A 16,364-nucleotide genomic window follows, 5' to 3' on the forward strand; every position below is an offset into this window, starting at 1 on the left:
TAGATTGAAGAATGCATTAAACAATTTACACAATCGTTTTTTCTTAAGTTGCATTTTCTAGGACCTATTTTAAATTTTTACGGTACCGCATACAGTAAATAATGTTAACTTATAAATAATATTGATGTATATATATTTTTTAAAATTGTTTCAATCAATTTCTATTTGCAGGATTCTTGACAACAATTGACGATAATATTCCTGGAAACTTGGGTCTTAAAGATCAAGTTCTTGCTCTTCAGTGGGTACACGATAACATTAATACTTTTGGAGGGGATCCCAAGCAAGTTACAGTGGGTGGTGAGAGCGCTGGAAGCATGTCTGCTGCATTCCTTTTGCAGAGCAAACCAGCTCGAGGTATGTATTTTAGTTTATTATCTCTTAACAACGCTGGTTAATGTTTAATGTTACTACATGTCTATTTTTCAATGTGCCTCCACTAAGTTGTCATTTCATCGTTTTCGTGGTCTTTCTACTGATCGTCTTCCTATTGGAGAACCGTCTCTTGCCGTCTTTACTACTCTATTTGTTGTCATTCGGCTTATATAATCGTTTCATTCTACTCTTCTATTTCTTATCCAGTCCATAATGCCACCTTGCATTTACGTCGTATATCTGTACTTCTAGCTCTGTTCCATAGTGTTTTACCAGTGTTTTCATTTCTGATTTTTCCAACATTCTTTTTGTGCTCTCTGTGTCAGGTCGTGTTTCTGCCGAGTATGTCATTATTGGTCTGATGATAGTTTGTATAATAATCAAATGATATTTGTTTATATTTTCATAATTTCCTATAAATATAATTTTATATAAATATAATTAGTAAAACATTTTAAAAATTTTAATATTTATCCAGTCACAGCAGAACTACAGTCAATTTGTGTACCTAACCAGGGGGTGGAGGTTAAGTATACAAAAATTTAAAACGACCATAATTTTTTGTTTCGATATTTGAAATGTTTCATAGTTTTTTTAAGTAAAAATACATATACCTAGTATGAACTTTCGCGCTAGTCTACGGTACCGCATACTGTACTACTTTTTTTGTAGGTTTATACAGTGGAATCATCCAACAAAGTGGCTCCTCTTTAAGTGGAATTTTCTATCCATCAAATGATCGAGAAGTAGCATTTGAATTTGGAAGACAATTAAATAGTTCTTTTAATTCTAGTAAATCTAGTGATTTATTAACTGTTTTGCAAGAAGCACCCTTAGAAGAATTAATAGAGCTGCAGAATAGGGTAAATATTGATTTTACTTGTTGATTATTAAATTTATCGAGTCTTTTCATTGGTAATAGAAATATAAAATGTTGGACACTACAAAAAACAGATTTTTTGTGTACTATCTGTTTCTCGAATTATTATATCTTAATCCTGAGTGAACAAAACCATTAATATTAACTAATTGTGCAAGTTGATAATCTAATATTGAGCTGTCTTAGTCACATCACTTCTTTCTTGATAAGCAATTGAAAGTTTGCGAGATGCGACAATCATGCTATGAAAGTGCTTCCTGATCTTTCTGCACGAAATCTATTTTGCTCTTCGCTATGATCGTATTCTAATTTTACTCTGTCATTCAATATTCTTCCTTTCAATCTCCCCATTAAACTGGTAACCATGATTCCTCTATAGTTAAAGCAAAACCTCTATTTTCATTTTTGTAAATTGTGCTGATTTATTCAGTATTCCAGTCCTCTGGGATGAATTCTTTTATAAATTTGTTAAACAATTAACCAATTCAATCAAGGAATACATCTGGTATGTACATAATCAGTTCAATGGAGATATTTGAGCGTCTAGAGGCTTTACCATTTTTAGACTCTTTCGGTGCGTTCGTTAATTCTTTCTTAGATATTTCTCCTACTTATTTTATTACTTATTTGTTGGTCTACCAATTCTCCTTGAAATTTTTACCTATTCATATTGTAATATAATGTTTTTCCATTTCCTCATATCTATCAATTATATATTTGACTCTTCTTTTTCTTTTGTACAAATAGACCTTATAGCCTTCAAAGCTTTTCTTATTCTTGTTCTTCCATTGTACCAATTTATTTCTGCACATTTTTTTCTACATTTCAAGCCCTGAAATGAGTTTTTTCTTCACCAGATAAAAATCTAGTAGCTTCTGCTGGATTGCATATACAGGCAAGATATAAAAATAATAGGCAAACATATAAAACAGAAAGGAACAACACCAGCTTTTAGAACAAACAACTACTTTAGCAAATATATTAAGAAAAACAAGAGCCAAAAAAAGCAATTAAACAATAATGTATACAAACTTACTTGTGGTGACTGCCCAAAATCTTACATTGGTCTAACTGGTAGAACTTATAACAAACTTATAGAAAAACAGAATCCACGTACGCACTTTACCTTCTAGATCACAATCATTTTTTTAATGACCAATTTTAAATTCTCCATGTTTAAAATCAACGCCTTAAGATATCTTTATTAGAATCTTATGAAAATGAATAAAGTCTGGAATTCACAGCTTGACACAAACAGCTCTCCCTTCCTCAAATTATTTAAATTATTCATTTAAAGACTATGAAGTATAAAGGAATAGTAAAAATACATTACTTTAGAAAGGTGCTCTGCCAAAACAACTGTAGTGATAACAAATTATAATAAATTTCGTAGAATCCACAAGGAATCTAAGTTCCTGTAGTTGGCTGTATACCATATATAACAAAAAATTTTATTAAGAATACTTTATAAAAGGTATACAATTTAAAAAACCTCAATCGGGCTATATCACAAAACGTTTTCAGAATCCATATTCCATCATCAGTGCACCTAAAAAGTATATAACCACTTAATTAGAAAGAACGTGAAATTTAAATTTTGACCAAGGTTAATACAAAATGTGCTTAATACTTACTAGGGGGGTATACATGTATTGAGCCACTAAATATGTGGGTAAAAACCCCTTAAAAGATGTTTTTTATATTTAGTTTACATTATATGGTGGTAAATATTGTGATGTTAAAGTTACCAGTGGATTTGGTAACATGGCGACGTATGACTCCACGTGAAGTTGCTGGTCCTGAGACGATGTGTCTCTCCCCTCTATTAGCTGATGCATTTATGGATCATTTAGAATCCATACAGATCATGAAAAATCCTGAAATACTCCATTGGTTTCGCTATGTTGACGGCTGTTTAGTCTTCATTTCAGGTAACTTCAATTCAGCTGAACTATTACTTTCTAAAATTAACCAAATTCACACCAATATCAAGTTCACCATGGAACTAGAATCATCTATGTCAATAAATGTTCTTAATCTCACCATTACCAAATTAAATGACCACTTCGACTTCAGTATCTATAGGAAACCCACACAGACTGACCACGTAATACCATTCTCATCTAATCACCCCATGTCACACAAATACGCAGATTTTCATAGTTACATCCATCGCCTAGAAACCATTTCACTTTCAGATTTAAACTACAAAAAAGAACTTAACATACTCAGACAAATAGCAGTCAACAATGGATATGATCACAACATCATCAACAAACTCATCAACAAAAGACCCTGCAGGAGACTGCGTTCCCCAGAGACCTTACCACCAAACCCAATTACGTTTCACTCCCATACCATCACGAAAGTCTTTCTGGAGATATTCGAAATCTTATCAAACGTTCGGTTGAAAATATCTATGTTTCCTTTAAAGTACCCAATAATTTGGGTCAGCACATATCTAATTCCAAAGATCAATTATATGAACCGTAGTGGTGTTTACAGACTAAAATGTTCAGATTGTGATGCCACCTACATAGGTAGAACATGTAGATCACTGTCTTCACGCTCTCTAGAGCACACAAAAAGAGAAAACACTTCCACTTTCTCTCAACATCTCAAAGAACACAACCACACCCTCAATATCCCAGAAGAGGTTTCACTTATTCACAATATCTCCCAAAAAAAACTACCTCAAACTAGACTTATATGAAGATCTTGAAATTCTTAAAGAAAAACAAAAAAGTCCAAATTGAGATAGGACGCAAGTCCTAACTAGACGGTTAGGACGGAAGTCCGAACAAAGCAGTCAGTGTAACTTTATGTGTTAGTCTAATTAAGACAGAAGCCAACGCTATTTAAAAATTGAAAAAGTTAAAATTAAAATAATGTAACAGCAGCAACCATAAATGTTGTTGTTTTAAGTTCTTAATTTGTCCTGAATTTATTTTTAAGAATATGGTGGAAATTGTTTTATTAATTAATGTATGTGGTGAGAAAATTGTGTGGGTATTGTTAGGCAACCAACTATACATACGTCTTAAAGTGGTGTAAATTAGGGATTCTAATATAAGGCCCCTTATGTTTTTTCAACATTTGGTACCTGGAAAATGGAAAATAAACATATGTGGGAAATTGGATTCTTGAAAATTTATTGTTGATGGGTGAAATAGGAATTGGTATATTTTATATTTGAAGGTGGTGTTAAGTGAATAAAATAAAAGCTTGTGTAATCTAATGTTCATGTAATATTTAAATTATAACTTAAGCATAGAAGGCCCTGTATGTTAAAAAGCAACATTTGGCACCTGATAAATGTAAAACTTTTTAAGTTACAAGTTCATGAACGTAAATAACTGATTAGGTGTTCACGGAAGAAGTTGGTTAGTTGTTTTGTGTGTGTTGACAAATATATGAGATGAACAAAAATTGATGGTTGGGACGTGGTTTTTGTAATATGATGATCGTACAGTACTCAACTTATAACTTAAGAAGAAAAGGCCCTATCTGTTATAAAGCAACACTAGGTACATGAGAAATATAAAAGGATAAGTTATAAGTTCATGAGCTTAATAGACTATTGGATTATCCTGACAAGAACTGTAAAAATGAAATGGTTGTGGGTGGCTCTGTTAAATTTAAGTAAAAAAGAAAGTTGTGATGTTTTTAAAATTATGAGAAGAGGAAAGACTACAGAAGACTGAAGTCTCCAGAGATCCGAAACCAAACCCTGAGGGAGATGTGTGGATAAGTAAAATGAGAACTGAATAGTTTAGGAGGGGGATGACGAATAATCTACTCTGAATTTAGAGGTGTCGAAAAGAAGCATGAAAAACAAGTTTAGGTTGGATAGAAAGAAGTGGGGAAAGATGGAGAGTATGATGTATTGAAAGAGAGGTTTTGGAGTGAACTAAGGAAGATGGATAGTTAACGAACGAATAATAATAAATATAGATTTTGTTGTAAGAGTAAATTAAGGATGTGGGTTATGAGAATAGTTGGCGATGGAGAGGGAGGAAATCTCGATTGAATGAGACATGACGATTAACACAATTTGGACTTTTTTGTTTTTTTTTAAGAATTTCAAGGTCTTCATATAAGTCTAGTTTGAGGTAGTTTTTTTGGGAGATATTGTGAATAAGTGAAACGTCTTCTGGGATATTGAGGGTGTGGTTGTGTTCTTTGAGATGTTGAGAGAAAGTGGAAATGTTTTCTCTTTTTGTGTGCTCTAGAGAGCGTGAAGACAGTGATCTACATGTTCTACCTATGTAGGTGGCATCACAATCTGAACATTTTAGTCTGTAAACACCACTACGGTTCATATAATCGATCTTTGGAATTAGATATGTGCTGACCCAAATTATTGGGTACTTAAAAGGACACATGGATATTTTCAACCGAACGTTGGATAAGATTTCGAATATCTCCAGAAAGACTTTCGTGATGGTATGGGAATGAAACGTAATTGGGTTTGGTGGTAAGGTCTCTGGGGAACGCAGTCTGCTGCAGAGTCTTAAGGCGTCTTTTGTTGATGAGTTTGTTGATGATCTTGTGATAATATCTATTGTTGACTGCTATTTGTCTGAGTATGTTAAGTTCTTTTTTGTAGTTTAAATCTGAAAGTGGAATGGTTTCTAGGCGATAGATGTAACTATGAAAATCTGCGTATTTGTGTGACATGGGGTGATTAGATGAGAATGGTATTACGTGGTCAGTCTGTGTGGGTTTCCTATAGATACTGAAGTCGAAGTGATCATTTAATCTGGTAATGGTGAGATCAAGAACATTTATTGACATAGATGATTCTAGTTCCATGGTGAACTTGATATTGGGGTGAATTTGGTTAATTTTAGAAAGTAATAGTTCAGCTGAATTGGAGTTACCTGAAATGAAGACTAAACAGTCGTCAACATAGCGAAATCAATGGAGTATTTCAGGATTTTTCATGATCTGTATGGATTCTAAATGATCCATAAATGGATCAGCTAATAGAGGGGAGAGACACATCGTCTCAGGACCAGCAACTTCACGTGGAGTCATACGTCGCCATGTTACCAAATCCACTGGTAACTTTAACATCACAATATTTACCATCACATAATGTAAACTAAATTTAAAAAACAACTTTTAACGGGTTTTTACCCACATATTTAGTGGCTCAATACATGTATACCCACCTAGTAAGTATTAACCACATTTTGTATTAACCTTGGTCAAAATTTAAATTTCACGTTCTTTTTAATTAAATGGTTATATACTTTTTACGTGAACTGATGATGGAATATGGATTCCGAAAACGTTTCGTGATATAGCCTGATTGGGCTTTTTAAATTATATACCTTTTATAAAGGATTTTTAATAATTTTTTTTTAATTTCGTAGAAGTGTTAAAAACAACAGTTTTTATTGTTTTATCATTAGATATATTTTAATTGTTTTGTAGTTCTCTTATGGAGTTAGACCACAAGGATACGCGAATTCGCTTGTATGGAAGCCGGTTATTGAGGAAGAGTTCAACGAAAACGCTTTAATTACTGCACCCATGCACAGCGCTATTCTCAATGGCCAATTCAACTTTGTTCCTATCCTTATAGGCTTTAACTCTGAAGAAGCTTTGCTGTCTGTTAGTAAGTAATTTTTTTATTTAGATAATTTAACCAGACATGAACGTTCTGTTATTTTTCTCTAAAAGTTAATAAATGTGCTGTTCTCTCTCCAAGAGAGAACAGCACATTTATTAATCTCTTCGATCAGACACTACATTATGAGCTCCAATTATATGCAAATCACATCATATTATTAGTGGAGCATACCTTTTTAACAGTACTTGAGTTATTGGTGAACTTGCGAATCACGTTGTCAATTAAAAAAAAATGGTAACATAATTTACATTGCTGCAAGAAAAACAGTGATTGCAATTTTTAAGTAACGATAAAGCCTTTCAAGGTACATCACTGTCTTCAGTCATCAAAGAAAGTTACATGAATTACCACAGAAAACAAAATGTAATTTAATGACGTAAATCAACGTTATTGTATTGGTAACTAAAAGTCATTGAACGGAGCTGTAACATGCCCTTTCAATAAAGATCTAGGGGACAATGACCCCGATATAATCTCTTTTTGACAACTGATTTAAAGCAGTCACCTAGACTAAGTTTGAGATAAAGATAATAAAAAAACAAAGAAAGAAATGAGGCATAATTTGATGATGAATGTAAGGAAAATATACACATAAAATGTTCTGCTACAAGCAATGCTACAAAGAAATGTAAAACAAAGCAGCTATAACTACAGAAGGGTCTCAAATGGAAATCTACAAAAAAAGGAGCTTTTGTAGGTTCTAGACATAATGATAAAAAAAGTTTTCGTAAAGGGAAATGAGTTGATTGCCAACTGACTTGACTATTTGGAAGACCTGTAACAGAACATTAAAAGAGGTAAAAGCAGCAATCATGGGACTGAGAAACGAAAAACAACCTAAAAAAGGTCAACTGGTACCAGGGCTTTTTAAATTAGATCAATAAGGTTTAATTACGGTCCTTTGTAAGTAAGTTTGCTATATCTAGAACAATGAAAAAATGCCACAGCAATGGGATTAGGTCTAGTTTCTTGAATATCTAACCTTCACGACCAACACTATATTCTCCCTCTTATTCATAAATCTAGAATATAGGGACATAAAAACGCTGATCGTTGGACATAACAGCTGTTATGTCTTACTTTCATTGGCACACCAATCATTTCCAGCTTCAGATATAAAGTAACTAATAAAATCGATGACATCAATTTATGGAAAGAAAAATGGAAGATATCCACAAGCAAAATAAGAGAGATAAAAGAAGATACTGGACAATGGAACCCACATTCAATCCACAGATCGTACCAAGTTATCCTATCTCGTCTTCGGTTAGGACACTGCAAACTTACTTAGGAACATCTCATTACTCATACCGATGATAATATCTTACTGATGGACGTTTTATAAATCAGATTTTTCTAATGCATGAACCAATGGAGACGTGCTTGGAAGTTGATAAGGACCACAGCACGTAGAGGTACATGTATAAAAATAAGAGTAAACCAGTTGGCCTAAAAATAAACTAGGTGATAACCAAATACTCTATAATATATATTGATCAATCTAGAAGAAACTTATAGGACGTTACTTTTGAAGATTTTACCGTCTAAAAAGTCACTGGTTACCCATATGGATCGCATATTTAATATTGAATAATATAAATCTCCTACAGTGCATATTGCTGTCAAAAAAGAGTAACTTAATTTGTACAAAATTTAATAAAACAAACTTCTGCAATTTTTTAAAGAATGGAATGGCATTAGAGGAGAAATTAACCAAGAAAACGATGGCAGCAGAACAGAGAGGAGAATTTGAAAACACACAAAAAAGCAAAGTGCCTAAATATGAATTTTAGACAAATTTATAAATCCATAACGTATTGTAGCCTTTTACAATACCTGGTCTACAGCCAAGTTACCATCCCACTGATAGACTTTAAAACCATACAGCTCATAGGATTATGCCTCAAAACAGGAGTGATTTCATTACCATGACTAACGCGAGAAAGAGGACAAAGAATTTATGGAAATCGAGAAATATACTTCGCATCGGTAATTGGAACGTAAAGTCTCTAAACACAAGAGAACAGAAAATTACAAAAGAGCTTGTAGGAAAAAATATACACAATACAAATACACTTCTGAAAACAGTAGAGGACAAAAATCTATGATAGACTTTATTCTGTCGAATAGAGAGTAACACATCTCTCAAATATTGGATGTAAGAGAACATCAGCAGCAATAGGAGGCGATCATAAATTGGTATTGTGTAAAATCCGAATAAAAACACATCTCTGTGATAACAAAACACCAGAATACACCACAAAGATAAAAGTCAAAAGCTTATAGGATGACTCCATAAGATACCTATTCCAAAAAAGAATAACGGAAAAAAGCAGAAACAAATAAATCACAGAAAGTGATGGAATCGAAGAAAGCTGGGGAAAAATTAAGTCTAATATCTTAGCCTCGGCCAACGAAGTTCTTGGTGAAAGAAATATAAAAAAATAAATCGTTCCCAAAGCGAAGAACTCCGTGGTCTTGTACAGAACTGAAGAAAAAATGCAAAGAAAAGAAAAAAGTTTACCTGAAATACATGTCAAAAAAACACAAAAGGCATACTATATTAACAATACAATTAGAAACGAAACACATACACTTGTAAGAAAAATAAAAAATGATCACCGGGAATGCTTTTCGAAAGAAATGGAACATGATATTTACGGTCTGCAAAAGGAAATGTGGCGCTTTATAAGAGATCAAAGAACGAAGGTAAAGGAACCAATAGATCCAAAATACATAGAAAAGAACTAATAGATCCAAAATACATAGAAAGGGTACATGGATTGACTATCTAAAAAGCTCTATGCAGAGGAAGAACAAATGACGCTAGAACCGGAAACACAACAAATTACCGCAAATAATGAACTTAGTATAAATGTACACAAAATTCGAGAAATACTTAAAAAGCTGAAGAACAGAAAAGCTGCAGGTACAGACGGGATACTAAACAAATTACTGAAATATTCTAGAGCAGCAATGACAGAACATTTAACAACATTAATTAAATAGTAATAATCAGAGGATAAGTTTAACAGATGAACAGCAGGGTTTTCGTAGTGGAAGATCATGTACAGATGCAATATTCGTTATAAAGCAAATTACCGAGAAATCACTAAAGTATAATAGACCAGGATTTCTGTGTCTGATTGACTTAAAGAAGGCGTTTGACAGAGTAAGACTCAAAGATGTAATCCATCTTCTGTATAATAGAGGAGTTCCTATAAATATTATAAAAACTATCGAAAACATCTACCAAAACAACAAAATTGAAGTCAGAATAGATGAACAACTTACAGAACCTATAGAAATAGGCAGCGGCATAAGACAAGGGTACTCATTGAGCCCTATACTCTTCAATTTAATCATGGATGAAATCATCAAAAGCAAAGGAAAAGGATACAGAATGGGAAACAAAAAAATAAAAATACTCTGTTACGCAGACGACGCAATATTGATAGCTCAAGATGACGATAGTCTGCAAAGACTGGTCCACAGATTTAACATAAGAGCAAAAGAATTTAATATGAACAATCTCATCTTAGAAAACTAAAACAATAGTAGTCAGCAAAGAACCAACCAGATGTAAAATAGAATTTGTGGCATCAGTATTTAACAAGTAATGGAAATAAAATACCTTGGAATTACACTTTTCGGTTATAAAGACCTGGACAAACAAGTGAGAGATCAAGTACAAAAGCAAATAGATGGCAGGATGCCTTAATAACACTATATGGCGAAGAACACACATTAACAATGAGATGAAGTCCAGAATTTATAAGGCCAGTGTAAGACCAATAATGGCATATGCCTCAGAAACAAGACCCGACACAACCACAAGGCTACTGGAAACGGCAGAGATGAGAGTACTGAGAAGAATTACAGGAAATACGCTAAGAGATCGTAAGAGAAGTGAAGACATTAGAAGAAAATGCAAAGTACAGTGTATAAATAAATGGACACAAAATAGAAAAAAAGAATGAGGGAAAAGAATGAGAACCACATAAGGAGAATGGAGAAGACTCGTGTCAAAGGAAGTATCGGACGACTGCGCAAAAGATGGAGTGACAACCTTCCATAGAGGTATTAATCCGCCAATGAACAAGCAGAATTGCTTATAAAGAGAAGGAAGAAGGAAACGAAGAAGAAATATTTTAGCCTTGAGTACGTATGAGTATACTCAATAGAATGTTACATTCAAGCTTTATTACAAATCTTTTGAAAACATAAATAGGTGTAAAGAACATATAAAACCCACATCATTGACGACCAGACTCATAATCTATATTTTTCAGATGTTAGTAGTGATCAGTTTAAACAAAGAGCAATATTTTATGATGAAAACCCAAAGGAAATTATATCAGCATCTTTAAATGTAGCTGAAGAAGCAAGAGAATATGTTGGTAGGGCTTTAAAAAGTCTCTACACCAACTCATCATTTGAAGAAGACACATTTTCACTTATTAAAGTAAGTAAATTGTCTCATAAATTAATCTATGGCATTTCTTTAGTCGTAAAAGAAGTAAATTAGTCCTTTTCCCTTCCAAACCTTTTCTGTAATATAATATCTATATTACCTATAACTATATATTGTATATAGTTCCCCTCAACTTTTTTGTAATATAATATTGGATTTAAAACGGGACGTCAATAGAATAAAATAGCTATTTTACTAAGCTAAGTTTTTTTAGTTAGTATTTATTGGTAAAATTATTCATTTGAAAGATACAGCCACTTTTTTAAATACAATATTGCATTTCTACAAATATTAAGTTTATTATTAACTTTCAATTAGGATTAAAAAACAAAGAAATTTAATTAAAAAATTGTTCAGAATGACCTCTCCCTTCCTATATCCAGGCTTTACATATTTTCAACAATGAATACCGACTATGTTGAAAAATTAAATTTCTGTAGAAAGTCATTAGCAACAAAAATCAATTGGATTCTGGGCCGCGCGGTGCTCATTCAATTTAAGCATCCAGCTCCCTTCCTATTCAATGTGCTGGATATTGTTGAAATACAAATACCCTAACTTTCTCGCTACAATGGTTAGAGCTCCATCCTGCAAAAATCACATACTTTGTTTGATAGCCAACGGTACATCTTCCAAGTAGAGAAACAGATCTTTTGTAACAATGATAAATAATTTTGACCGTTTAAATTATTGGGAAGAAGTGCTGGCCCTACTAAATAACTACTGAAAATTCCAGCACAAACGTATACTTTAAATTAGTCTGATGGTGACGCACTTTTTTACAATTAGGATTTATGTCGGCCCCGACATGAGTATTGTAATGATTAGTGACTTCATTTCTTATAAAGATTGCTTCGTCGATGAATAAAATATTCTTTATTAAAGTTTACCCCGTCTATTTTCTTCTTAATTCAATCACAAAATCTTTTACGTTTGGAATGGTCTTGTGGAAGTAATTTTTTAAGTTGTTAAATGAAAGGGGTGTGGTAACTGTTCCTTAACCGTTCTGCACACTTTTATAAGACATACCCCTCATGCTTATCTATATATGCTAATCATGCTAAATGCTTATTAGATAAAATCCATTTATTCTTGTGAAAATATTCTATCTTATACTTAAAGGTTTAAAGATTATAAAGGTTTTTGTAGAAATGCAATTTGCTTGGTAGTTTTCTAGAAAAATAATCCCAAGAAGCATTTTTCAACAAAAAATTGCAAATAACTCAAAAAGGAAGCATTTTTTGAAAAATTACGTAAGCCTAAAAAAATTATTCGACGCGATTCGGGAAATCGTTTAGTGATTATTAACTAAAAAATCAGTTTCAGAATAAAATACAAAAGGTTGGTTACCCAAATAACGAAAAGCTTATTTCTGGGATCTTTTAAATAACATCGTACATAAAATAATTAAATTGCGACACGGTGATAAAATATTATAAATAAGGTAATAAAAAAGGTTCACCGACAGATTGCAGTAATTACCGTACAGTAGCATTGATATCACACGCGAGAAAAAGTACTTCTAACCATCATCAGTGAAAGACTAAAATCAATTCTCTTACTACAAATTCCCCAAGAACAATGTAGATTCGTCCCAGGTAGAGGAACAAGAGAACATATTTTTAGTATTCGTCAAATTATCGAAAAATCTCAAGAGTTTAACATAGAAACATATTAATGCTTGTTGACTATTCCAAGGCCTTCGAGATCGTAAAATGCATCATCTAATCTATTTATTACAAAAACTATATGTAAATAATACTGCTAATGTAAGAGTTAATAATGTGGTTTCGAAAAACTTCAAATTAAAATTTGGAGTTCGACAGGGATGCATAATATCCCCTATTCTATTAAATATATATAGTGAACATATTATGCGTCAAGTTTGTGAGGAATGGCAAGGTGGAGCATGGATAGGAGGAAGAAAAATCAAAAACATACGTTATGCTGATGACCAATAATCAAATAATTTTGCAAATATGCAGAAAACCAAAGTGATGATCATCGATAGAATTAGAAAAAACCAAGCAGAGAAAAGGAACATGGCAGGGTCAGGCAATGTAATTACTTAGGCTCCGTTATTATTGTGGAGGATGCAAAGACGAGATCCTTCGACACATCACAATGGCCAGATCGGCAACAGCCAAACTCACAACAATTTGGAAGAACAGTGACATCACAAAAAACACAAGATTACGCCTTGTTCGAGCATTGATATTTTCTATCGCCACCTATGCTTCAGAAACTTGGACAATAAAAGAAGCCGATTCAAAACGTATAATGGGATTTGAAATGTGGGTCTACCCTAGAATGTTGCGCATACCATGGACCGCCCATCGCACAAGTAACTCAATTCTAACAGAAATTAACATAAAAAACTAGACTTATCACAACTTTCAACCAAAATATACTGAGATATTTTGAACATATAACTAGAAGAAGAGAAGGCATGGAGTGAATGATAGTTGAAGGTAACGTAGCGGATAAAAGATCCAGATGAAGATCTCCAGTACGATGGTCGGCCCAAATAAAGGACATGACTGGTTACTCATTCTCCAAAGCAAAACAACATGCACAAGAGCACAAGAGAAAGATAATTGGACAGAAAAAGTCAAACAAATTACATGACGCCATTCTTACGAAGGAGAAAAGATAGAGGAGGAGGATAAAATATAATGTAATCGTTCACCGTGACGTCGGATCAGGCCCAATTCTTTGAGTGATCTTTTCGGACTGCCGCTTACAATATAACCATTGCCCATAATTATGAACCTAAATAAAAAAATTCTGAGTCGTCTTACGTTAAAAAATGTGGTTTATAATATCAAACCCATCAAATTTTGCTAGACTCAATACATTTCTTGAGATCTTGATTATTAAATTATTAAATGGCTCTAACACTAACAGATAACAAAGTTATAGAATACGTATTTCATTTCAATAACGTCCCGTTTTTATTCCAATATTGTACTGTAAAAAAGGATAGGGGACAATGTTTGGAGATCTTCTAAACATTCAGAAAAATCAAGAAAAATATTTTTTCGGTACTTCGGTTTTATTGGCATTCTAATACATAATATAAATTTTCATAATAATATATTAAAGTATAAGTGGATATTGAGGTCTTTAAAACACGCACGATTTTTCGAGCACGAGGGCGTAGCCGGAGTGTAATAGAGCAAGTGTTTTAAAGACCAGTTGTCCACGAATATTTTACGCTATTTTTTTTATTGGTACAATTTAAAATCATGTATCATTACTACAAAAAATTGAAATAAAAGCTAATAATGTAAAATGGTTGAATTTGTGATGTACACCAGTATACCTTTCGTTATTATGCAAATTAGAAAAACAAAAATTAATTTGCAATCTGTCACATCAGATTAATTGTTATTACTGGTTGTATATTGCTTAAAAGAAGAATGAACATTATTGGGAGTTCCCATTGGCTTCCGAGAATGTCGGTAGTATTAATTTAAACACCATTTCCTCTGATTTAAACAACGAAAGTATCAATATTTGAAATTTGAAGTTGAATTTAAATACAGTTGACTCCCTCTTAACCAGTCCCGCACTAACCGGCCGTCCTATTAACCTGCCACTCCCCTTTCCTATTGTTTTGCGTACGAGACGATCATAAGCGCCCCTTGATGATCGTCTCTTGCCCCCGGTTGTCAGTTCTGTTTTTGCTTTCGAGGAGGATTGAATTCGTCTTGTGCGAAAATTAGTGAAAAGCGTAAACGTGTGGTTGTGACGATGGAAAAACGTCTAAGTGCGCTTAAACGGATCGACAAAGGTGAATCGGCGAAGAAAATTTGTTCAGAGTTGAATGTGGGAAAAAGTACAGTAAATGACTGGCGAAGGGATCGGCGTTCAATTGAGGATGTCTGCGCCGAAATGAAATCAGATAAAAATCTAAAAACTAGATGCACTAAAAAAAACGAAATTCGAGATAGAAGATGAAGCTCTTTGGTTGTAGTTCCTTCAAGAACGGCGAAGGGGTACACCTATTAGCGGCCCGATTCTAAGGGAAAAGGCTTTATGTATACACAGCAAAATTATAAACGGAGTCAAATTTATTGCAAGTGAAGGTTGGCTGACTCGCTGGAAGGCACGTCACAAAGTTAATTATGCACGCCTAAGTGGAGAAAAAATGTCCGCGGACGCTTCAGGTATAACTGATTTTACCTCCAAGTTTGTAGAAATTATAAAAATGAAAAAATTTAAACCCGAACAAGTATATAACATGGATGAGACGGTTCTCAATTTTAAAATGTGTCCAGAAAAAACATTTTTGAGAAGTCATGAAAAATTGGCTTCTGGATTTAAAAAGAATAAAGAGCACATTACAGTTGCTGTTTGTTCAACCGCCTGCATTTAAAAATTTACATCCATCGTCCCTCCCCGTATTCTACAGATCACAAAAATCAGCATGGATGAGCGTTGATCTATTTAAAGAATGGTTTGCCATCGAGTAACGCGCCATCTTAAGAGCGTAAATCTTCCCACTAAAGCAGTCCTACTTCTGGATAATGCTCCAACTCATCTTGAAAACTTGAAAGATTGAAAGCTTGAAAATATGATATAGACGTAAATTACTGTCCAAAATTTTACAATGCGCAGAAAGTGAAGATCTCAATCTTATTGATATTATCAAAAAAATTAACTTAAAGGATGTAATTTACATGTTAGCTTCCGTCTTCCAAGAAATTCCTGCTTCTGCTTTCTTTAAGTCTTGGCGAAAACTTTGGGTCAACATTGAGGAATTTGTTGAGTGTCAACAATCACACGAAGAAGATAATTCTACAACCATTCTTCAAGATCTCCAAACGTTATCCGAAAAGGTTCAATTGCAGGCCGAAGATATTGAAAAATGGATGAACTGTGATGAGGAACTTTAAAACGAATTTTTTACAGACGACGAAATAATTACACTACCAACACATGAAGAGCCCTATGAAAATGTGGAGACTGATGATAATGATGTTGGCGGA

General features: G+C 33.3%; 1 protein-coding gene across 2 annotated transcripts in view; it reads left to right on the plus strand.

Annotated features, from left to right (window-relative positions):
* LOC140447329 (para-nitrobenzyl esterase-like) overlaps nucleotides 1-16,364 on the plus strand; it is a 32,190-nt gene that overhangs the window by 13,692 nt on the left and 2,134 nt on the right. For both annotated transcript variants that reach the window (XM_072539929.1, XM_072539928.1), the window contains exons 5-8: nucleotides 172-357; nucleotides 1,048-1,238; nucleotides 6,698-6,881; nucleotides 11,189-11,361. In XM_072539929.1, coding sequence (XP_072396030.1) covers nucleotides 172-357; nucleotides 1,048-1,238; nucleotides 6,698-6,881; nucleotides 11,189-11,361 — 734 coding nt within the window. The remainder of the gene's footprint in view (nucleotides 1-171; nucleotides 358-1,047; nucleotides 1,239-6,697; nucleotides 6,882-11,188; nucleotides 11,362-16,364) is intronic.

This window comes from Diabrotica undecimpunctata, chromosome 8 (assembly GCF_040954645.1).
Source record: "Diabrotica undecimpunctata isolate CICGRU chromosome 8, icDiaUnde3, whole genome shotgun sequence".
Lineage (NCBI taxonomy): Eukaryota > Metazoa > Arthropoda > Insecta > Coleoptera > Chrysomelidae > Diabrotica > Diabrotica undecimpunctata.